The 25,234-nt window shown below is 42.9% G+C and overlaps 2 protein-coding genes across 9 annotated transcripts in view; both read right to left on the reverse strand.

Annotated features, from left to right (window-relative positions):
- Positions 1-889: 889 nt before the first annotated feature.
- On the reverse strand, positions 890-5,653 carry h3f3c (H3 histone, family 3C). Its single transcript, XM_037749581.1, has 4 exons — positions 5,510-5,653; positions 2,992-3,135; positions 2,233-2,386; positions 890-2,145 (listed from the first exon to the last, which is right to left on the reverse strand). The coding sequence occupies exons 2-4, from the start codon at positions 3,117-3,119 to the stop codon at positions 2,017-2,019; spliced, it is 411 nt and encodes a 136-aa protein (XP_037605509.1). The 5' UTR covers positions 3,120-3,135; positions 5,510-5,653; the 3' UTR covers positions 890-2,016.
- A 2,877-nt stretch (positions 5,654-8,530) lies between these two features.
- The window catches only part of arhgap32b (Rho GTPase activating protein 32b), a 100,174-nt gene continuing 83,470 nt past the window's right edge, over positions 8,531-25,234 (reverse strand). For all 8 annotated transcript variants that reach the window (XM_037749438.1, XM_037749437.1, XM_037749436.1 and 5 more), the window contains 12 exons: positions 23,687-23,836; positions 20,675-20,777; positions 19,696-19,840; positions 18,493-18,575; positions 18,010-18,117; positions 17,349-17,494; positions 17,047-17,248; positions 16,268-16,413; positions 16,086-16,160; positions 15,052-15,891; positions 13,631-14,304; positions 8,531-12,710 (listed from right to left, as the gene is read on the reverse strand). In XM_037749438.1, coding sequence (XP_037605366.1) covers positions 10,026-12,710; positions 13,631-14,304; positions 15,052-15,891; positions 16,086-16,160; positions 16,268-16,413; positions 17,047-17,248; positions 17,349-17,494; positions 18,010-18,117; positions 18,493-18,575; positions 19,696-19,840; positions 20,675-20,777; positions 23,687-23,836 — 5,357 coding nt within the window. In that variant the 3' untranslated portion in view covers positions 8,531-10,025. The remainder of the gene's footprint in view (positions 12,711-13,630; positions 14,305-15,051; positions 15,892-16,085; positions 16,161-16,267; positions 16,414-17,046; positions 17,249-17,348; positions 17,495-18,009; positions 18,118-18,492; positions 18,576-19,695; positions 19,841-20,674; positions 20,778-23,686; positions 23,837-25,234) is intronic.

Consider the following 25,234-nt stretch of genomic DNA (forward strand, 5'->3'; position numbering starts at 1 on the left):
TGACCCAGGGATGGATTACTGAACGGGCAGTTTCACATAACGACTACAGAGACTCATAACGACTACAAAGAGACTCAAAACGACTACAGAGACACAAAATTACTATAAAGAGACACAAACTGAGTACATGAGACACTAAACAACTACAAAGAGACACAAAATAACTACAAAGAGACACAAAATAACTACAGACTCAAAATTACTATAAAGAGACACAAAATAACTACAAAGAGACACAAAATAACTACATAGACTCAAAATTACTATAAAGAGACACAAAATGACTACAGAGACTCAAAATGACTACAAAGACTCAAAATGACTACAGAGACTCAAAATGACTACAGAGACTCAAAATAACTACAGACTCAAAATTACTATAAAGAGACACAAAATGACTACAGAGACTCAAAATGACTACAGAGACTCAAAATGACTACAGACTCAAAATGACTACAAAGATTCAAAATGACGACAGAGACTCAAAATGACTACAAAGATTCAAAATGACTAGAGACTCAAAACGACTAAAGACTCAAAATGACTACAAAGATTCAAAATGACTACAGACTCAAAATGACTACAAAGATTCAAAATGACTACAAAGAGACTCAAAATGACTACAAAGATTCAAAATGACTACAGAGACTCAAAATGACTACAAAGAGACACAAAATGACTGCAAAGAGACACAAAATGACTGCAAAGACTCAAAACTACAAAGAGACACACAATTACTACAAATAGACACAAAATGACTACAGAGACACAAAACAACTACAAAGAGACTCAAAATGACTATAAAGAGACACAAAATTACTACAGAGACACAAAATCAGTGCCTCGGTAAAACACTGTAAAGCAAATAAATCACACCAACTCGCAGCAGTTTGTTTTAACACCTATTTATTACCACCATAATATGAGAAATTTGGAAAATACAAAGATCAGTTTATTTATATGTCTGAAAATCTTGAGGAATAAGAAAAATATAAAAGAAAACAAATATGAGGTTATATTGTGTATCACAAATTTGAGAAAGGGACAGATTATATGTTCAGATCTACAGAGACACACAGACCCTAAACATGCAGAGTGAAACTTAGTCTACAGCCTATCTGTGGAGATGAAGATAGAGAGAGAGAGAGAAGCATAATGTGTGATGACTGATCTACAGAGGAGGAGATGGTGAACCATCGCCCCCGTGTGGCTGCCAGTAGAAACAGAGAAGCCCTTCCTGATTTTCTATAGCTAATCAGATCACTGCAAAAAACAACTGATAACCATGTTGATAATTAATTGCTTTTTTTATCTTTTAATTTGATGATTTTGGAAGTGGTAAAGAGAAGAGATGCTCATCTATGAATTATATGCGTAAAAAAAATAGACACCATATCCACAACGATAATCAATATTCTTAAGCAACCAAAAAGATTCTTGTTTGTTGAGTACGAGTGGTTAGAAAGATCAGACCTCACACGTCCACACAGACAGACCAACAGACCGCCGTCCCCTCCCAGTGCACATTACAGAGGTGAAGAGGTACGGCGAGCCGCCTGGCTGAGTCGGGGTGTAGAGGGACGGACTGGGCGGGAGGGGAGAGGATGATGTTCAGACGGGCCGAGGCCTCAGGACTAGCTTTAATAGCACCCTGCTGTGGAAGTTGCAGCTCCCCTTAAGCAGACTAGCCCCTCGGCCACGTCCTTCTGCTTCAGCTCCGTTTGCCACACTAATCACGGCCGCTATCCTCCCACCCTGGAGGGATCCAGGGGTGCTCAAGAAGGGGGGGGGGTTTCCCAAACTCAGTGACGCATGTTTTAAGTGTGTGCACATGTGAGTCTGATCTGCTAAACCTTTTACATGCACGAAAAAAGGTACCCTAAAAACATTTGGTAAAGACAAAAAACCTATGAAAGACCAGACTTCAACATATTTCTATCTCTTCACGATCAAGATTACTCTAAAGTCTACTGGGAAGCAGGAAGAAAAACAGGACAGAAACATTAGGGAGGCCGTCTAAGCGCGCTCTCCGCGGATGCGGCGTGCCAGCTGGATGTCTTTGGGCATGATGGTGACACGCTTGGCATGGATGGCACACAGGTTGGTGTCCTCAAACAGACCCACCAGGTACGCCTCACTGGCCTCCTGCAGGCAGAGGGAGGGACGACACATGTTAGCAGGAGAAGTGTGTTTGTTTTACAATTTGGAATTAACACTGATGGACACACACACCTGAAGGGCTCCGATGGCGGCGCTCTGGAAACGCAGGTCAGTCTTGAAGTCCTGAGCGATCTCCCTCACCAGGCGCTGGAAGGGCAGCTTACGGATCAGCAGCTCAGTGGACTTCTGGTACCGACGGATCTCTCTCAAAGCCACAGTGCCGGGCCTGAAACACACGATGGAGCTCTAGTTCATTTAACCTGCTACAAGCTAAACAGGATTTATCCTCTGAACAAATACGGCCTCTATGTGACACTTAATTCCGCAGGAACTTTCCCCAAGGACTCGGAACCTTTTGAGGAACTCATTACGTTACGACTGCAGGGACCAGGATCTAAATTAAGTTCCAGGGACATTTTACCCCCCAAAAAGGCCCTGGTCGGGGGTACTACTTTCTGAAAGTGCAGTAACTCAAAGTGAGGTTTCCAGGGATTACCGTCGTTGATTGTTCAAACACACACAACGCCGCTGCTTCAACTTGTGTAACACTTCATTCATAAAACAAGGAAGTACTTGACGAGGGGAGAGCATTTCTTTTTGTTTGATGACATTAAACGTGAAGTTAGACTTTGCTCTCCGCTACTCCGCTCCTTCAAATAAAAGACCAAGAGAAAAAGAGAGAGATCGTTTTTCCAGTTAAAAATGAAACTGTATATAAAACCTAAAGATTTTTTAACTCCAAATGTTCAGCAAGATATTTTTTAAATCACTCTCATCTTGATAAAGATGGTTTCAATGATGCCATGATTTGGAGGGAAATCAAAGCGTTACCTGTAACGATGGGGCTTCTTGACGCCACCAGTAGAGGGCGCACTCTTGCGAGCAGCCTTGGTGGCCAGCTGCTTACGAGGAGCCTTTCCTCCGGTGGATTTACGAGCGGTCTGCTTGGTACGAGCCATTACGACGAAGTATCACCTGAAGGGATTATCAAAAATATAACAGCATCCTTCGTGTTGTTCATCATATAGTTCATACTTTTTCTCTCTGGCCTTGTCATGTTTTAGAGCTGCTGTTGCACACGCTATTGACAGTAATACATTCAGTGTTATTCATACATTCATTTCTGCTCACTTCACTGTGGAGTTTCAATATCAGTGTTATCATAGGCCCTCTGGACAAAAGTTCCTTCTAAACCAACAGTCAGCCTATATAGACACCCTATGATATATTATATATTATCCAAATAACACAGGAAAGCACTTTACCTATTAACACTATATACAAACACACCACCTTAACCCTATAATGTTCCAGTGTGAGTATTATTGGAGTACTATAGAAGATGCATAGCCCAAGTATAATAATATAACAATAAAATCACAACTGATTATGACTGACACAGTAAAACATGCTTAAAGAAATAATAAATAAATAGGAATAAGTCGCGAGAGACTGCTGATACCGGATAATACAAAACAATACTTGAATAAGAGAGTACTGGCACTTATTTTTTTCCACTTCAAGCACTGGTCTGATGATGATTTAGCTTTGTATTGGTTTAAAATTAGCTTGTAAAACGGCTACTTGTGAAAAAATACGGTCGCACACTTCGCCTCTGAACTCCAACTCCTGTCTCAAGTTGCTAATCGGACTGTAAACAATGAGCAGTGCATGGAAGAGGAAGCATTGGCTTTTTATGCTCATGGGGGATCTCTTGTTGGGTCTTTAAACTATAGAGTACGGTCTAGACCTGCTCTATATAAAAAGTGTCTCGAGATAACTTCTGTTATGATTTGAAGCTATATAAAAATAAATTGAATTGAATTAATAATAAATAATAAAATCAGTATAATGGGAACAGTATACAATTAAAACAAAACAGCCAGGAGTACAAAACACTAGACAAAAATATTAAGAAACAAACAGAAATAGTCTTTTTGTTAGTCAAATTAGAAATGAGTTTTACATATAGTTTAACATCCTTCATGAAAACACAAAAACAAGGTTTGTTATTGCTAAATTTACATTTATGAATAAAATATTTTGCTAGGATTATCATCAAATTTATTATTAAAAAAATTCTTATTTATTTTTTTGAGGGGGTTTGAAAAAAACAAAAACAACATTTTCCCATAATACCCCAAAAATATAGCCCTTTGCCCCAAGAGGCTTATCTGTCATCATATATATATATAGAGATAGTAACTTTATTGATCCCGATGGTCATTAAAGTTTCCAGCATCACAGTTCCATAGTGCAAAACATAATAAAAGGCAGTAAAAAAGTTAATAGTACAAAGTACAAAGTACAAAAAATACACCAGATAAAAAAATACCAGAAGATGAAAAAAAAGTCTTAAAACTGAATATAGTGCAGGGTAACAACTGAGATACAGGACTATTACAAAATTTGACTATAGTGCAAAAAATGATATAGTGCTGGATAATAAAATACAGGAGATATACAGTAGAGACCAGGGGATTAAGAAATGTCAAATATGGAATATTATATTTTATTATAAATATATACATCTATATATTTTTTTACTTTTTATTTATTATGTTTTTATTATATTTTGTTGTTTTTTACTGATGCCTCTTGTTTCTCTTGTGTGGGACTATATAAAGGATTATTTTATTTTATTTTAGTGATGCATGATATTAAATGCAGGATTATTCTCATCACTATTTACATCCAAACATCTGCAGTAAAGTATCATGTTATGTTTTAAGTTTTAGTTTGAACCACTACAAGTCCCTCTCAGAGTGTTGTGGGTCAGTCAGACTGGGCCGCCTGGGAAAACTTTTCTCCAGCCAATCAACACACTCTGGGCTCCCTGAGCGCACCAATCACAGGTCAGCATTCTGAAATGCACCAATCAGCTGCGTCTGTGTCGCATTTTTGGACCAATGGCGTTCGAGTCTGCTGGATTTAAGGGGCGGGGCTTAGCTTTAGTCCCGCCTCATTCCGCAAGATTATGGCCGCAGACTCAAAAATGAACCTACTGATATACACGTAAACTTTCATATTTAACCTAAAAAACAAACAACGTGTGCGCAAAAGACTACCAACAAAATGTTGGAAACAAGTGTAGCTATCAAACAAGCGTTAAAGCGTGGGAATACATGGTATATTAACTGCGAAACAGCGAAGTATAAAATATGAAAGTGAAGCAGGATATTTCTGCAGAGGAAGTCCAGAGCCGTGTTTCTCTCTGCTTCTTCTCCTCTCTACAGCGTCGAAATAAAACGCTATTTCAGCACAAAAACAACTTTATCTGTGTCTTTTTCTTTACAAAAGGGTTAATAGTGATGTATTAATTAAAAATTGTGAAAAATATTTAACTTACCGAGGGTGAATTTAGCGGTTTGTTGCTTCACAAGTTGAGTTGTGGTTGTCTGGCAGTGTCAGATATTTACTATCTCTCACACAATGGAAGCAGGCAGAGCTGGAGCCAAAATGGCGGCCGTGTCAATCATCTGTCTCCCAGAATGCATCTGTCAACGTTTGTAAACATTGGAGACAAACTTCCTTTCTCAAAATGTAAAGAAGTTTTTAATATAATGCGACAATAATAGAAAAGTAACACCTATTATTATTTATTATTATAAAATTATATATTATAAATAATATATTATAATATTATTATAATTTCCTCAAACGTTTTTAATACAATGCGACAATAATAGAAAAGTAACACCTATTATTATTTATCATTATAAAATTAATTATATAATATAATTCATAATATATTATATTATTATCATTTCCTCAAACGTTTTTAATACAATGCGACAATAAGAGAAAATGAACACCTATTATTATTTATTATTATAAAATTATATATTATAAATAATATATTATAATATTATTATAATTTCCTCAAACGTTTTTAATATAATGCGACAATAATAGAAAAGTAACACCTATTATTATTTATTATTATAAAATTAATAATATAATATAATATAATATTATTATTATCATTTCCTCAAACATTTTTAATACAATGCGACAATAATAGAAAAGTAACACCTATTATTATTTATTATTATAAAATTAATAATATAATATATTATAATATTATCATTTCCTCAAACGTTTTTAATACAATGCGACAATAATGGAAAAAGTAACACCTATTATTATTTATTATTTTAAAATTAATTATATAATATAATTAATAATATATTATAATATTATTATAATTTCCTCAAACATTTTTAATACAATGCGACAATAATAGAAAAAGTAACACCTATTATTATTTAAAAATTAATTATATAATATAATTAATAATATATTATATTATTATAATTTTTTTCAAACGTTTTTAATACAATGCAACAATAATAGCAAAGTAACACCTATTATTATTTATTATTATATTAATAATATAAAAAATAATATATATATATATCTATATAAATATATATAGATATATATATATATATAAATAAAAAGAGAAAGAGAATGTCATTAAAAAGTCATAGTATGTTGGTATCCCATAAAATAATAACATACTGTAGTATGCCATAAAAAATAACAGTATGTCATGAAAAAAGTCATAAAAATGTCATAGTATAGTATGTCAGACATAGAAGAGTATGCCATAAATAATATTATAGTAGGTCATAATAAATGTCATAGTATTGTATGCCATAGAATTTAGATTTTTTTTTGCTTTTTATGCCATACTATACTATGACATTTTTTAAAGACATTTTTATGACATACTATACTGTGACATTTTTTACAACTCTTTTATGGCAAAGAAATGAAAATTCCTTCCTGAGTAAGCATTCAACCTGTAGGACGCCATCTGTAGTGAACCTTTTACACCAACCAGGTCATTTAGGTAGTTGATAATGCAGCAAGTTGAAAAAAAAACTGTTGAATGAAAATGAGTGGAGATGTCTTCTTCTTCTTCTTCTGCCTGAAATATGGGAACTCTTCTCTCTAGGCCTAAATGCTGTATCCACACTGTAATAACAGCTGAGTTTGAAGATATTTTCTGCACCAAGAAGAAAGAAAGAATGACTCAGCAAGGAAGGGAAGAGTTAAGTTATTAAGGGCCTCGTAGGTAGATAGATGTTTTGCCAGGGGGCCAGTGAGGGTCATGAGGGTCTCTGGAGCAGGTCAGCAGAGTTTTGTACATACTGTCAGTTCATTGAGGATTTTGTGAATGGCCATGAAGTGAAGGTCGCTGTTGGATGTGATGAAAGCATGAATGGCAGTTTCTACCTCTTCAAAGGTATTGCTGAGACCAGAGTCAGAGGACGTGATTTTGATGAGGGCTGTTTCAGTGTTATGTTTAAGATGGAATCTCGATCGAACTGGTTCATAGACGTTGTTTGAGTCCACAATCTATAAACCTTGTTTATACATAGAAAGACGTTTCCAGTCTGGGCAGAGGATCTTTAAAGGTGTCCTGTAGAACATTCTGTGTGAATCACTGATGTCTTAACAAACGTGTTGAATGCGTTTCCTTCCTCATAAAACATTTGCAAAGCTGATTTTTTTTTTTAAAGAAGTATTTTAAATCCTGCAGTGTGTTTACATCCATATCGCAGTCTTCTTCCACTGCCTTTGCTGGCGCATTGCTTGGCACATTACCGCCACCTTTGGCTCAGTGGAATAGTGTGAAACCATTGGCAGGACTGTGTATTGCGCCACCCACATGCACGTATGAGGCAACCAAACAGGAAGCCACTCATTGGCCCGATCTTAATGTCCTTACACCCTGAACCCTCGGGGACTTCACTGACGTCATCTGGTAAACGGTTGAGTGTGAGAGGCTGCAAGGGCTTGAAAATGGTATAAAAATGAACGGGACAGCACTTTGCAAAGACATGGTTGTTTGAACCAGGTGTGTAATATCGTCTAATGGTTTTATTCCTCTGATTTCATGTTTTTTTTATGTACCATCTTAAATCTTTAATGTTAATGGTTCTGTGTAAATGCCTGCCTGAATTCCCATGTGCTGTCCTTCTTGTTTACCTTTTTTTTTTACGCCTCTGGGCTTCCCCTGGTAACCGTGGTGACCCTGTGTTTAACCTCACAATGCTATGAATTGTGGGTAATTCCCTCAGGCAAAGGTTGCAGAAATGCAGACCATAGGGAACCTTTAAGTTAACATGTTGAGCACTTCATCATGTTCTAAAAGCAGTACGTCAGTCTACTGTGACCAGTCAGTAATGATTTAGGATAAACTCTGAAATATCTTTGACTCAGAAGGACAAAGAAATGACTTTTATGCTTTACAGCTGACTGTGACACACACCGCCACGATGTTATACCGTCTCCTAAACTACTCAGACTGAACCAAGCAGTGTATTAGTAACATCACGCACATATTAAAAGACATGGATTATAGCTATTCCTGAACAGTTTTATTTATTTCATATCTAACTGTAGATATACCTCTAGTTTGAGACAAGAGTGTTTTCACATTCAAGTACACAGTGCCTTACTGCAGTTCCCCATCTGAACAGGGTGAGGCTTTAGATAAGGCAAGAGGAGCAAAACCTGCGAGAGATATAGAAGTCAAACAGTTAGAGTACAACCTGGATTTAGACAGATTTGAAACATATTGTAATCCATACATTATGGGGAACCAAAAGGGCATGTAGTATAATACCAGATGAACGTACTATACATCGATTTCCAGCCCAGATATCTTTAAAAAAAACATTGTTTTAAATTCAGAACCAATGAGGCGATACAAAACTAAATAACCCCAGTACCTGTCAACCCTGAACCGTCATCTCAAATCTAGATATCACAACGTTTGTGCATTATGATGACAATGGTAAACAAAATATGGTCTGTTGGAACAAAATTTAAGGCTCATCATTTTTTTTTAACCACAAAGCAGCGGCAACATGTTCTTCACCACGTTGTTTGAGAGGACATTGTTTTCAGCTTTATTCAGTTAGTCCAGTTCATGAAAAGTACCGTGAAGGTGATGGAAAAAAAATAATAAAAATAACCTCTTACACATCTGAAAAAGGTACAACAGGCATTCATCCATCTTCCCCTTCCTTCTATCCCATATGTGCAACAACTGCGCCGAATCATTTGGTCCCTCTTCCAATGAAGAACAAACAAGTACCAAAACATCCCATCAGAAGTCATTGAAATGTGTTTATAGCAAAGTTACATAAAAATGGCACAGTCACACAGAAAAGAACATTGATAACCACTATATTAACTGAAAGTAACCCACTGCAGCTCCTTGTCAAACCTCACACGCCCGGCTGGATTCTTCGAGGGAACCGCGGATTCACCGCGCTGCCTTCTTGTGTACATATTAGCAGAGGGAGGGCGCGGCCGCCTACCATGTATCCTCCTTCAATAACTTGTGCTGTAACATCCAGAAAGAACGCAATGGATAGTGAAGTACACAGAACTGTTCTGTAAGAGATAGAGTGCATGCATTTCTAAAATGCAAACCTTAATCCCAGTTGATGCTCATACCCAGCGCCACACCTAAAAAAAACAACTAAAATCCCTTTTTTACTAGTGATTCTATTCATATATATATATATATATATATAGTATATATATATTTTACATTTTTGTGTTCCTGTTAAAAGTACCTTACATCTTTCATATCATATACATTTATGACTCGCTACTGTCTCAATCAATCACAATAATATGACCCCTTGGACAGTAACTTCAGGTACATTCAGGACTTTCTGTAAAAAGTCTTCTTTACAATTCATTAAAAATACAGAGGAGCAAAAATATTGGTTATACGACAGTCCACTGTCCTGCAGAGGCTGCAACCGTAGCTCATTAGAGTCTTTCTTCTACACAGCTAAAGATAATTTCACACATCCCCACCCCCCCTAAATGCTTCATTCTGTACGTATCTCTGTCTCTGGCCTCTGCATGGCCAGGTCAGTCGGGATATAGGCTCCCTGGCCCAGTGCTGTGGAGTACGCTCTGTTGCTCACTGTGAATCCCGGGCCGGGATAGGAGCCGGAGCTGGAGCCTCCACGTTTTTGAACAGGGGCCTGAGGCTGAGGTACTGGGTGGTAATCGTCCAGGTTATCGTAGTGGGACTGCGCTGCTTTAGGGGGGTGATTCTGATAGGAGTAGTCCAGTTCGGGGTTGCCGTGGCTGTAGTGCTGCTGCTCTCGGCTGCTGTGTGAGCGTTCCAGTTTAGAGCGGGCGAGCTGTTCCCTGGTGGCCGACGGCTGGTCGTCTGCACCGTGGTAGCCGCTTGATGTTCTCACTTTACTTTGCTCAGAATCAGGACACTCGTAACGTGGTTGGAAGTTCCTCATGTTGGGATGTTCCTGCTGCCAGTGTTTGGACCTGTTGCCGTCTCCGCCCATCTTGTCGTCTCCAGTCTCGCACTTGGCCTCGTGACGGCTGCTCTCCTGCTGATGGGACAGACCGTGGCTCAGAGTAGCTGGAAGGGAGTGAGAGGATTGGCATTTCCGCGCGCCGCTTTGCTTGGCGTGCCCGTCCGACTTGTCGCCCGCTGCGCTACCCTGGACATGCTTGTCAGTCTCCATATACATGAGGACGTCAAGGTCTGACACCATGTGTCTGGGGAGGTAGCGCCCGTCTTTGCTCTCGGCTGCAAGCAGTACAGCTTTACCTGGGTCAGATTTACTGCGCAGGTGCAGGGTTTCATAGCCCGACATATCTGCTGGTGCAAAAGAGCCGACATTGTCGTACTGAGAGAGGACGGGGCCTTTAATCTTCTGTCTGGCCCTGCTCTCCCTGCGGATGGAGTGCATGCGGAGCCTTTCTGACTCATCGGGGTCCCAGGTGAGGTAAGCAGCCGCTTCCTTGGTCCCGTGACCGGGGGGCATGTCCCTGCTCACAAAGCTGTGCTCCTTCCCAGGTGGGAGAACGTGGCGAGCAAGGTAGTGGTACCCGGTGGCCTTTCCACCCGGTCGGCCAGCGGCGGTTCCTGGATCACGGCTGCCGTGGGAGTGGACGTGCCGGACTCGGAGCGTGCCGTAAGGGTCGATGTCATAGAAAGGCGACTCCAAAGGGCTCGAACCAGAGTATGGACTGTAGCGGTACTGAACCCGTCCGTTCTCAAAGTAAGGCTGCAGCTGGGTGACGTGGTAGTCGGTTTGTGAGGACTGCTGCGGAGGCTGCTGCTGCGGGGGCTGCTGCTGTGGGGGCTGCTGCTGCTGCGGGGGCTGCTGGTAGGCTTTGCACGGATACACAGGCCGATGGTAGAAGAAGATATCGTCATCTGGAGGGACTTCAGTCCTTTGAATGGGCACTGAGCGGATAGTGGAAGGAACATGGAGGGAGTGCACTCTGCGGATGGTGGGGTAGCCTTGGTTTCTGTCATGGTTATAACCCTGGTGCCCTGGACCCGGAGACACGTACACACTGCGGGGGTTTCCTCTGGACTTCATAGAGTGGTGGTAGGACCTGGGGCCTAAAGTGCTGTATCGGTTGTCCAGTCGGGCACTGTAAAGTATCTGAGGCTCCGATTTGGACACGTAGGAGAGGTGTGGGGGGACGCTGTCTGGCCGGTAGTGGTGTGACACTGGGGGCTGTGGGCCGAGTGCAACGGGCCTCTGGTGGTAGTATGCGGCTCCCGGAGGCTCAATTAAGACTGGTTCTCCTTTAGCGTGGTACAGGTAGACTGGCTGGTGTGTGGAAGATTTACGAGGAGAAGAAGGATGGTGAGGCAGAGCGTCCTCCAGATGGCCAGAAACAGGGCCTTCACCCAGGACATGGTAGGGGGCTTCACTTTGGCTGAGTGCTGCTGTGGCCAGTTTGCTCTCTATGGTGCGGACAGGAGGGGCCGGGGGTGTGGGTCCGTACGCGTCGTGGTACTTTGCAGACTCCATACAGGGCTGTACCGGCTTTATGGCCTCCCAAGGCTTCTCAACAGGCTCAGCAGAGGTGGGGGCCACTCTCGCGCTGGCCTTCGATGGGAGCTGAGGTTGGGTTTGGACCTGTGTCTGAGGCTGCGTGCGAGGCTGCGAGGGCAGATGAGACTGTGGATGTGGCTGTGTTGGAAGAGGAGGCTGTGAGGGCTGAAGAGACTGTGAATGAGGCTGTGTTGGAAGAGGAGGCTGTGAGGGCAGGTGAGACTGTGGATGAGGCTTTGGATGAGGCTGAGTTGGAAGAGGAGGCTGTGAGGGCAGGTGAGACTGTGGATGAGGCTGTGCTGGAAGAGGAGGCTGTGAGGGCAGATGAGACTGTGGATGAGGCTGAGTTGGAAGAGGAGGCTGTGAGGGCAGATGAGACTGTGGATGAGGTTGTGGATGAGGCTGAGTTGGAAGAGGAGGCTGTGAGGGCAGATGAGACTGTGGATGAGGCTGTGGATGAGGCTGAGTTGGAAGAGGAGGCTGTGAGGGCAGATGAGACTGTGGATGAGGCTGTGGATGAGGCTGTGCTGGAAGAGGAGGCTGTATCGGAGCTTGGCTCTGCTGTGGAGTTTGTGTTTGATGCTGGGACAGCGAGATGGCCGACCTCTTGGGCTTTTGAATTTTTGGAGGTGGCTTTTCTGATGGTTTTGGAAGGATTGGGGGTGGTGCGGTCTCCTCTGGTTTGACCTGAGACAAAACACAACAGACCAGACCATTATTTACTGAGGAAAGCTCTAAGTTGATGATCATGCTGTCACCAGTCTGGCTAACGGGTAGTTCCACACCAGCAGCGGCATGGCATGAATTCTTAATGTCTGTTTGTTTTATTTCTTACGTTTCTCTTAGGGACTTTGCAGGACTTGTAAGTGTAATATGATACAACACTAAAATAAGTGCCAGTGGCCAAACACTGTCAGTGAAATTTCCTTTGGTGGAAGAGCACAGGTCATTCCTCATCATGAAATTGGGACCTAATTAATCCAAAGAGTTAAGTTAAGTTAAAGGAACAGTTCGACATTTTGGAAAACTCAGATGAGAAGATTGATACCACTTCTCTATGTCTGTATGTTAAATATGTCGGTGGAGCCAAGAGACACTTGTGTTAGTGTTAAGACTGGGAGCGGGAAACAAAATCCACCTCCCAGGTCCGGTTGTGCTACGAAAAGCTTTCCTTTTACTTTGTTATTGTCATCTATAGTGGTTGTTTGCATAAAAACACACAATACAAATGATTAGGAAATAAATGATAAATGTATTTTTATTTAAATGTTTGCTTTGAATAAAAAAAAAATCTTTAGCATTAGTAGTTTTAATGATACATTAGAGGCTGCTTAGAGCTCGTGTGTTAGGAAGTTAAACAGCCTAAAAAACGAAGCTAATCTACCCGTCTGCTGGCTGTAGCTTCATATCGAATGGACAGAGATGAGTGGTATCGGTCGCTCACAGTAATCCTCAAAACTCTTCCTTCATGGCTACTTGCTCATGTTATGCTGCGTATGAATTATTGATCTAGTTGGATCATGCTTACTGCCCCTCAATATCACAATACAAGGACCTTTAATCATTTATAAGCACTAGGCTACATATGAAAGTGATATGACACTTACCTCAGGAACAATCTGAGGTGAGACTCCAGTATCTTTGGGGAAGGTGGCTGGAGCGGTGCTGGATGAGCTGCTACGGACTGGGACCGGGACCGGGACCAGGACCGGGACCTGTCCCGTGACAGGCTGCTGCCTTTCTGGACTTTTCCTGGTTGGAGAAGTCAAGCTGGTTGAACTGGGGTGTGGGGCATACTTGTAAAAAGGAGTGTCTGGTGGGCTGGAGTCTGTTCCTGGTGGAGTCGTAGAGGACTTGATGCCGTCCGACGGCGTGGTAATCGGTAACTCTAGAGGCCGCTTGACCGTAGGACTGGATGTGGGGGGATAAGACGAGGATGAAGTGACGGTCCGAGCGGTGCCGTTCGGTGGCAGGGAACTTCTTCTCTCTGCTCCCTCGGAGGAGTAGAAGGAAGTCTGGAAAAGTGGGATCGGTGGATATGGCGGACCCTGGGAGTCAGACGCCTCCTGTGGCTGCAGAGGAGACACCGGCGTGGAGGGCTCAGAGGACCGGGTCTGAGCCTGAATGGTCACCTGCTGGGCAGACTCGGCGAGGGCCAGGGCCAACATGCGGGCAGCATTTTTAGGAGGGGGAGGAGGAGGAGGAGGAAGGGCAGCAGTGGGAGCTGTAGAGCTGAGGGAGCGAGGGGTGAGGTCCTTTGAAGAGTCCGGAGCTACGACTCCTAGCGGGGACACAAAAAGACTAATTTAAGGGATCTATATTTGAAGAATGAATAAGCAAGACAGCAGTAGGTGAAGGAAAGAAATGAAAGCAGGCAGGCTGGTTTTAAGGTTTCAGGTTTAAAGCTTCAAGAGTGGGAAAGGGGGGGGAAATCTAAGCATAGTGCTTTGCCATCATGTGAAAAGATTTATTTAAGATGAAATCCGTGCAAACCTGAGAAACTACACCTAGAAGAAGCAGTCATATAATTCATGTTAACACCTTATTCTTAATCTACACAGTGTAAACTAAACAGTGACTAGTCAGAAACATGCCAAACACAAGACCTGTGTGTTGGCAAGAATCTGGCGATACGATACGTCTCATGATACAGGAGGAACGATTCTGCCATACTGTAAGCAAGGCCATATATTGCAGGGGGGTTTTTTTCAACCTAATTTTAGGAAAACAAAACAAAAAATTCACTATATGAAATGGCTTCTATGGGAACTAACATCATTACACATGAATATAATTGGACTTCTTTAGGTTTTCTAGTTTCATGTGATACAAGTATCTTCACTTTAGCTTTCAAATTGAGGTACAACTACATCGCTAAACCTCCAAAAGACAGAATCGCCGCTGGGTCCGCCGTCGGATTAGTATACAGTATCACACAACATAATATTGCGATACTCATGTGTATGGATATTTCCCCCCTAGCCCTACCAAACACTTCACTTCAAAGAGGTCATTTTCTGCTCCCTACCGTGGTGCTCTTGACTGCTGGCAGAAGGCGCCTGCTGCACGCCGTCCTCTCCCTTCAGCTCTCGACTGTCCACGCTGTCGAAGGCCGCCAGCTTAGAGTGCAGCTCCATTTGGAAAGCTTCACTTAGCGACGGCTCGGCCGCCCTCAGCAGCACGCTGCCCATCAGGGGAGGAGAGTCCTTGGCTCTTGAAGGAGGAGATAATGGCTGTGGAGAGATGACCTGTCCAGCTGTACTCTTGTCAGGCAGCTCCGTAGAGAAAAGCTCTGAAGTGGCAAATGGTGTCAAACTTGTGGCCTTTCCACATTTAATAGGTGACACAGCCTGTGTGGGTTTATCAGTGTAAGAATAAGACGTGACCAGTTTCTTGCTCCCCACCTTCTTCTTCTCTCCAGCAGCCAGGCCGAAGTCTGTGGACAACATGGGGGACATCAGGCTGCCCAGGAAGGCGGCAGAGAGAAGGTCAGAGCCGTTGGTCTTGCCACAGACGCTACCGGGGCTCCTCTTTAACGTGGAACCCTCGGCCCCAGCGGGCGAGTCATCTAGAGGGAAGGCGTAAGAGGTGTCAGGGAGACTGCACTGGAAAGACATGGGGTCAAAGTCCAAGGAGGCCATGCCGATGTCCGGCGGGCTGAGGTCCACATCTTCCCCTGCCGAGCGAGGAGGTGAGATGAGGGCGGGCACGCAGATGGGCCCGTCGTCTCCGTCGCTGTCCTCTGTGGCGCCCAGGTTGTCGTAGGAGTTGCAGTGCTGCCGGCTGTCCAGCAGCTCGCCGTTAAAGGAGGCTGACAGGGCATCGCTGCTGGAGCGCGGCCGCCGAGGACGGTACACCTTGGACTCTCCTGAAGGAGGAAAGGAATGTATTCAGAAACGTGTCGCCACGCCGGAGAGTAAAAGGGGCTTAAAGTTGAAGTTTTGCGGTACTTGACAAATCTCTCTTTAAGGTACATTTTGAACAGATAAAAAATGTGTGATTCATTTGAATATAAATAAATAAATATGTTATGTGCAGTACTGACTGATTAAACTTGATTACCTTCAACATTGTGCAGAGAACTCAGTGACTCTTCACTCTTGGCTGATCTTAATGTCGTCGTGTCTCCTCGTCCTCCTGAAACAAAGCATTCAGCCTTCTTTAGTCATATGAGCGCTCCTCGTTTCACAACTATAAAGTGAAAATTGGACTATTTTCATTCCAGTTGTGGAGGAAGGACTCACCAGCGAGAGCCATGGCCTTCAGTTCATTGGGCTCACTGGGGTTGCGGTGAAGCTTGCGCTTGGACATGGAGGAAGACTTTCCCAGGTTGAAGAAAGAACGCCAACTACCCACCGGAGACTTCTTGGATTTAATAGGAGGCCTCTTCCTGTGATTAACAAATGATGATGGACAAGCAGGGGAAGAAAAGTTAGTTTCACTAACTCACATACACAAAACACAACTCAATGACAGATTAAATCACATTTATCTGTAGGGATGGAGCCCATTATTTGACTATTTGGTTACTGGTTCGTTGGTTTATTGAAACTGGAGACTGCCACGGTCCTGTGAGATACTGAGATACTGGAAACCTGCTGCAGGAGGATAATGACTGTACCTGCAGTCTTACCAGCAACCAGCAGATGGAGACACATTCCAGCATTATTATCTAAGCCCAACTGACATTAAAGAGGCTGTATGTACGTTTTTACACTTATATAAAAGCACTATATAAATGCAAGTCTATTTACCATTAATCACGTTCAGTCTCGTGTGTGTCCCCTCACTGTTTTGAGCGATGCTCGTGCAACAGGAGGCTGACTGTCGCTGACTTAACGGCCACTGTTAACAAGCAATGGAGTCCCTTTAAAATAAATGTCTTTTGCAACAGAGTCTACGGCAGACAGTGCACTGTGAGATAAATGTCTGTGTGTTTGTCTAAATTTAGATTGTATTTATTAATTGGTCTTTTTGAAGACATAGTTATCAAATGACATATCAGCAAGAGGAGTTAACGAACCTCTCGGTGGGAAACTCGATGACGGTGTGGAACTTTCCCTGCAGGGCAGCCGGACCTTCGCCCACCTCAATGTACTTGCTGTCTTCAGTGACCGGAGAGTTGATCTGAGCCTGGGTGCGGGCCTGGGCCTCCTCCAGAGTCAGGAGTTTAGTGGAGGGTGACGAAACCAGCAGGGATTTGGGCCGTGACAACGAGTTGTGACCTGGTGATGTAGAACGGTGTTTATTGAGAGAGTAGAAGCAGCAGTGGAACGACAACGTGAGCAGAGGCCGTATATATATCTGACCGACGCCTGTACGTACCTGCTCCCTCTCGTATTAGCGAGCTGAGTTTAGTGCTGAAGAGAACGTCCACGTGGTTAAGGATGAACTCCACCACCACCGACTGGATTCGGACTTCCATGAAGGCCGCTGTGCCGCTGAAGCACGCAGATTCAATCTGTTTTGACCTGAAGAATTGTGTTGGTTACAAGTTGCATCGTTTAAAGCAGGAGACACGGTACTTTCTGTCCCACAGTCTGAGTCTGACAAATCAGTAGTATAAACAACCTACATAAGCTACAACTACATAAACGTCAGACCGCCACATACAGGTACTTTGCAAATAGTCAAGGCCACGCCCCCTTTTTGGGGTAAAGAAAACTGAAGATCTCATAGACTTCAACGCAATTTCACATATGATTGGATTGTAATTTTGACAAGTTGGTATATATTCATCTCTTGTTTCACAAACGTTTGTTTTATACACATGTCTAATAATTATTTTACGACCTTGCCTGAACCTGGGCGTTGACGATACCTTAATAAATGAATGTTGATCGCCGCAAAACATCATTAGAATTATCTTGAGATGTACTCTGTGCATTTATACTACTGTTATAAAAAAACACACTCAAATAACAGACGGCTTTTATGACAAACATGCCTACAGAGAACGTTGTAAAGGAGCGGTACGACATCTCACCTCAACAGGTTGGGCGCCCAGACGATGGCCAAGTTCTTGCTGTGCATGTTGGTGATGTAGCTGAACGCTGCCAGGCGGGAGAGGTGTCTCATGAGGAACTCCAGGGTCCTAGGAATCCAATATTAATTTATTCAGATTTAATTGGCTCCCTGCTAGTGATGTGCAGACTAATGGCCATGATAGAGCTTCTTCTTCAGAGCATCAATATTTCACTATGTGCTCAACTCCCGGAGGAATGTCACTTAGAAATGTGCATGTGTATGCCTTCACAAAGGATGGGAAATTCAATTCATCATCATCAACGCAAAGACCAGCTGGGACCTGTTAAATGATTCACTCAGTACAGTGTGGCACTAGAAGAAAACCTTCATTTTAACACTAAGAGACACACAACGGATGTGAATGCACAACACGATGTGTGTGCATCTGTATTCTGGCAGTTCCTGAGCCGGCCAAAGGGGGGCGGCGTGCCTCTACACTGACCTGTAATGCGGTGGAGGAAGCTGCTGGATGACATCATGGATTTTGATGAGTCGCTCTTCGTCAGTCGCTGCTGATACAGCATCCTTCGGAGGGAGATAAAGAGAGGGATGTGTCAGTGTATCAACAACATTAAGCTCATTCATTTGTCATCCCGGGTTCACACTGCGACATGGAGCACGGAGGGGAGTCAGTCTGCAGCCACAGCCCCCCCCCCTCAGCCTCTCTCTCCCAGGCTGCCATAACAACCAGCAAACATTTACTTCATCTTCAGGGACGCTTTTTATTCCAAGTCACACAGACTTGTAATGATAGGGTGTGTCGAGTACAATGCTATTATTTCAGGGGTGTCTGTGACTCATAACTGAAACAGGGATTTGCAGAATTCCTTTCAGATAAATTGGAGGAATTTCCTTTCTCTGCTATAGAGGTCAGTTTCCTTTTGGGGCATCCTAAGCACAGAAACTCAAAAACAAGCTAAAAGGTCAAGTGCTGTCATAGTTAGCAGACTTGTATACGCAGTACCGACACTTCCACATTTTACTCCTCGGCGTACCGGGACTTTTTCTTGCGTACCAGAACTTCTCACTGTTGAAGCTGCCGGTTCTCTTTCCTGCCCTCTCCGTATCAGGTTCTCTGGGAGACTCATAATGGCGAGGTAATTTAGCAATACAATGTTCACGTCCTTTTTGTAAAATAATTAGTGAACTGTCCGTCATAACTTTTGTTTTAGTTGTGAACAAATATAATTAATGAAACAGGATTAGCGTAAGTTTGGAGCGTTATTTAACCTCCTTCACTACAAGCTAGTACGACATGGTTGGTACAGATGGATTCTTTAGGTTTTTCTAGTTTCATATGATTACAGTATCTTAACTCTAGCTTTAAAACTGAGCTCACTACAACCTAAAAATCACAAGTTGTGTTAATGCAATAAAGAAATTAGTGACAGCCCTAATACAAACCCACCACCTTAACAATATAATGTTCCAGTTTGAATGGCCTACTATAGGAGATGCATAGTCCAAGTATAATAATAGCAATAAAATCACAGCTGGTTATGACTGACACAGTTTAACTTGAACTTATTGTTTTCCATTTCAAGCAGTGTGTGTGTGTGTGTGTGTGTGTGTGTGTGTGTACGGATATTGGTGTAAGAAACTGGTGTGTGAGAAGCGCTTAGTCCTGCTAAGGCATTTTACTTACGGAGAACTTCTCGTAGAGCTGGTAGGTGAGCAGCGGGTTGGGCAGCTCTCTGAAGTAGAGCTTACACAGCGAGCCGACACAGTGGATGTCCTGGATGTACACATCTTTGGTCAGGTCGGGGATCTGCTCAGAGTCAAACTCGTGTCTGATTAAAGAGAAACAGAGCAGAGGCAACTGATTAACTTCTGAAGAAGAAAAAAGCATCAATCAATGACAGCTGTTGTTTGATGGATGGATACAAGACACACATTCGGTCGTGTTTTAGAGGAGAGAATTATTGATATGGGCCTCAACCAGTGGCTTTTAGTCCCTGGAACTACTTTTCAAGGAACTTAAAGGTTCCTTCAGCCCATGTTTGTCTGAATGAATGAAGCGGTACCCAATTTGAAGCAGTTGAAGCCGTTGAAGCAGCGGCCCCGTAAAATGTCCCTGGAACTTAATTTAGACCCTGTGGTCGAAACCCAATGGGTTCCTCAAAAGGTTCTTAGTTCCGAGGGAAAGTTCCTGCGGTGGAAACGGGGCTTTATAGAAACCACCAATCAAACTAATAAGATGACGATCAATCAGTGTCCGATTGATCGGAGCACAGTCATCCCCACATCCTATCCTGTATATTATCCTTACACACTTCACAGCGTAGCAGAACAAAACAAGAACTCCTAAAATGTCCTCCTCAACACATGTGTTGCCTTTTACAGCCACAACTGTTGTAAAAGCTCTGATTACCAAAGTGCAAGTTCTTATCGTGGTACGACAACATCAGATAGTAAAAAAAGTGTTGATGAGGAACAACTGCTACGCTGCACGTCATCCTGTTTTATTCTTCTTTTACAGATGCAATAACCCCTGGATGGAATTCCCGTTAACAGCCTTTAGATGAAGGCCGTGGGAGGATTAGATCTGTGAGCTCCTCCGATGACGGAGGGCGTTTCTGTGGAAGGAGCATGAACTGTGATAAGCAGGGCAGCGAGTGTCCTACCGCAATTTCTGGATGTTGGAGGCGATTCCAGAGAGGCGGTAGATGCCGTCCGTCACGCCGTGCTTCTCGAGGAAGTCGGTGCAGCTCTTGAGGACCTGGGGCACTGCGGGCAGAAAAACACAGCGTCATCACGTAACAGGTCAGTCGATATTCGTGTAGTCTTCACTGAGCGCTTCGAGGTCAAGGATATGATGAGTGAGTACAAAGCGGTCGGTCTGGAGCCGCGGGGCTTTATGGACAAGAGGCTGCAGCCTCAGAGTGTGAATAACTAACTTTCTAGTGCTTTCGATCTGAGGGTGGAAACATTTGAACCGTGTAAAGAGGAAACCGATATATCCTGAAGAGCTTTAACAATACTGTGTTTCTTTATTTGGTTGCCCTTTAACCTATTCTCTACATCTGGATGAAGCAATAGTTTAAAAAAAATGTTTTGTTTGTGTGAATGCGTCAGCCTCCACAATGCCAGCGATTGTGTGTCAGAGATGGATGGACAGACAACAAAAAGAAAAACCTCATAAAAAGCCAGAGCTTCTTAATTCTCCTTCAGCAACCATGAATCATACAGACATGCTGTTTATCTGTAGATAAGGTTGGTGTGTATGTGTATAAGGAGGCTCCCAGTCCTCCCACAGCTCACACATCATTCAGACGATGACAGAGAGTGGGGACGCTCCGCCGAAGCAGCTGTTCAGACAAATTCCACACATAGCGAAAGAGAAAAACAGGGCGAGATTTGAGGAAACCGCATTGTGCAGCAGAGGAGAGGACAGTGAGGGTGGTTAAATCCTCTCCAAGTTCTTCAAGTGGGAAGATTTAGTTACGAGGTCCTCCTATCACTAAAGATACACAACATGGGTTTGAATGTGGAGTCACAACAAGAATTAACCCTCTTAAATTCAAGTTAAAACAACAGTATTCGAAGCAATAGAGCTTTCAACTGATTAAAGAGTGACTCTGTTCATTTAAAACATCACTTTTAGTTAACGCCTAATAACATAAATTTGTTTTAACGCCACTAATTTCTTTATCGCATTAACACAACTTGTGATTTTTAGGTTGTAGTGAGCTCAGTTTTAAAGCTAGAGTGAAGATACTGACATCATATGAAACTAAAAAACTGAATGAATCCATCGGTAATAACCATGTCATACTAGCTTGTCAAGAAGGAGGTTAAATAATGCTCCGTTGTTACGCTACATTTTGGCGAGGGAAAAACTGGCATGTCCATTTTCAAAGGGGTCCCTTGACCTCTGACCTCCAGATCAGTGAATGTAAATGGGTTCTATGGGTACCCACGAGTCTCTCCTTTACAGACATGCCCACTTTATGATAATCACATGCAGTTTGGGGTAACTCATAGTCAAGTCAGCACACTGACACACTGACAGCTGTTGTTGCTTGTTGGGCTGCAGTTTGCCATGTTATGTTGTGATGTTGTAAACAGCATATTTGGATGCAATTAATCTAGATTAAATATCGATTGACAGCTCTAATCCTCATGTTTGGAGCGGCATGCCAACAGGAGCTGTCAGGGCTAAAGACAAAGGGATCTCTCGCCAAAATGTAGCCTAAGTTTGGAGCGTTATTTAACCTCCTTCCTGAGAAGCTAGTATGACACGGTTGGTACTGATGGATTCAAGTTTTCTAGTTTCATATGATGCCAGTATCTTCACTCTAGCTTTAAAACACAACCTATAAACTACAAGTTAATGCGTTAAATAAGTTAGTGGCCATTTGATGACTATTTTTTCCACATTGAACCAACTTTACAAGGTGTCTTAGACAAAGTGCTTAAAAAGGGAAATCCTTGTGTTAAATGCGGGTTTACTAATGTGGTGCCACCGCAGGAATGGTGGCTTGGCTACTTCCTCCTACAACCCGGATTTGTCTCTAACGAAGCAGAGTCTCAGCGCTCAAAATCATAAACTGTGTTTCTCTTTCTCCATAAGACCACAGTTATCTTTCAGAACACGTTGACCGTTTGACCCGGCAGAGTGTCACAGTTTATCTCTCCATGTCCAGGTAAGTCAGGATGCACGGAGGTCAAGGGTTGACTCACATCAATGCAGAACGCTCACCGCTGATCTGTGATCAGACAGCGTGATCACTGTGAGCTAATGTGCTGCTACGATGACGACCAGAGAATATGATCCATTAACTTGAATAAATGGCTTTTCAAAAGTTGGTGTCAACACGAAGTGAAATGAAGTTATTGATCCAGCTTCAGCAGCAGAGGAGCATCATCACGCTGGTCGGAGCTGATGTCACAGTGCAATGAGGACACCTCACCATTATCCTCCATCTCTGTCATCGAGACCATCACGTCAGCTCCCCTCCCGGACACCGTGCTGCTGACAGCTCACAAAATCAATGGAGCTACAGCAGATAAATGCAGGTACGGAGTTTAGCCCAGCAAATATCTTAATTACAAGCAGAAAGGGCTGGCAGAGCTGCTGCTGTTCACAACACGCCTACACTCTGCTTGTTACACACAATTAATTAAGAGACTAAATAGAACCTCTTTGCCCCTTGTGCCTCACTTTGCGCCCAGATTATGCGCCAAAAGTGGAGTTGGACACGCCCTAAATGGGAACCTATAACTTTTGGAAATCACAATGGGGGGCGGGGGGGGACTTGTGGATGTTAGAAATCAGCGCTCAGGATTTTCACTTTGTATTTTGTAGATATTAATTCTATATTTTACTTGTTAATTAGAGAGCTTTAGAGGTGCTGGTTGGGATGATTTTGTTACCTTTGGACAAAGCCAAGCTAGCATGTTCCCCCTGCTTCCAGTCTTTGTGCTAAGCTAGGTTAACCAGCTGCCAGATGTAACTTCATATTTAACAGACAGTTATGAGAGTGGCAAATAATTATATCTCTCAAAATGACTAACTGTTCATTTAAACTGCAGGAAGACATTTAATGCAATCTCAAAACTTCAGTGTTAAGAAAACAAGCCTAAATGGATCCAGGAAATCCTGCTGCTGTCGGGTGTGTCTGCTCGTTTCTCACCGTCATGTCCTGAGTTGAGGAGGTGTTCTCCCAGGTCGCAGCCGAACACCCTCTCCCGCAGGATGCCTCTCTGCTTCAGCTTCTGTTTGGTCGGCCTGGACTTCATGAAGGAGCGCAAGAAGGTGATCAGCTTGCCGTGCTTCTTAGACACTGAGGAACGAGGGAAGGAAGGAAGGAAGGAAGGACACATCTTAGACGTCTTTACTACTCGACAGTAAGTGTGGGTTTGACATCGGCTCAGATTTCGCACGAGGTCTATCTATAGGCGCTAGAGTGAAACCCCACACAAGCTGCTCAGGCTCAGACCCATTGTGTATTCCAGCTTCATTCTAATGCAAACCTCTCCTTTATGCATGTGTAGTTTCCTTGAGGCCAAGGCTTCCTTCATAAATACCACCTCCCAGGCAACAACAAAAGGAATCCACCACATCCAACACCAGGATCTTCCGCCGCCCCCCAAAACAAGACACAAAAAGGAGCAGACCTACTTAAAACCCCCAAACCGCACTAATCAGATACTACGTCTGGGAAAGGCTCGTAAGCTTCTTAAACTACACAGCAGTTGTTTTCTCTGCTTCAGAGACATGTGGAATGAATGGAGCTGACTTCCACTCCAGACATTTGTTCAAAAAAAACCTTCACTGAAAATCTCACGCTGGTGAGACGACAGCAGTGGAGTGTTTTTCCACTCTCGGGTCACTTTCCTTGACTCGACTACACAGATGAAATGTCTGATGAGAGCATCGATTTTCCTTTAAGTGAGCTCAGTTTACGCCGTCTATCAGTCTTGATTAAACAGAAGGGCTGTCAAAGTTAACCTGTTAATGCAAACCTGTTTTAACGCCAATCATTTCTTTAACACATGAACGCAACTTTTGATTTCTAGGTTGTAGCGGCTCAGTTTTAAAGCTAGATAGAAGAGATACTGGCATCATATGAAACTACAAAACCTAATGAATCCATCGGTACCAACCAGGTCATACCAGTTTATCATGAAGGAGGTTAAATAACGCTCCAAACTTATGCTAAATTTTAGCAAGGAAAAACTGCCATGTCCATTTTCAAAGTGGTCTCTTGACCTCTGACCTCAAGATATGTGAATGAAAATGGGTTCTATGGGTACCCACGAGTCTCCCCTTTACAGACATGCCCACTTTATGATAATCACATGCAGTTTGGGGCAAGTCATAGTCATGTCAGCACACTGACACACTGACAGCTGTTGTTGCCTGTTGGGCTGCAGTTTGCCATGTTATGATTTGAGCATATTGTTTCATGCTAAATGCAGTACCTGTGAGGGTTTCTGGATCAATATCTGTCATTGTTTAGTGTTGATAATTGATTTACAATAATAAATATATACATTAATTTGCATAAAGAAGCATATTTGCCCACTCCCATGTTGATAAGAGTATCAAATACTTGACAAATCTCCCTTTAAGGAACATTTTGAAAAGATAAATTAGCGATTAATCGTGATTAACTACGGACAATCATGCAATTCAATATTTTAATTGATTGACAGCCCTATAAACAGATGCAAAAAAT

This window comes from Sebastes umbrosus, chromosome 17, assembly GCF_015220745.1.
Source record: "Sebastes umbrosus isolate fSebUmb1 chromosome 17, fSebUmb1.pri, whole genome shotgun sequence".
Taxonomy (NCBI): domain Eukaryota; kingdom Metazoa; phylum Chordata; class Actinopteri; order Perciformes; family Sebastidae; genus Sebastes; species Sebastes umbrosus.

Coding starts and splice junctions, on each gene's coding strand:
- h3f3c (XM_037749581.1), bottom strand. CDS start 3,119: ATGGCTCGTACCAAGCAGACCGCTCGTAAATCCACCGGAGGAAAGGCT. Junction 2,387..2,991: donor AAGAAGCCCCATCGTTACAG/GTAACGCTTTGA, acceptor CGTGTGTTTCAG/GCCCGGCACTGTGGCTTTGA. Junction 2,146..2,232: donor CCGCCATCGGAGCCCTTCAG/GTGTGTGTGTCC, acceptor CTCTGCCTGCAG/GAGGCCAGTGAGGCGTACCT.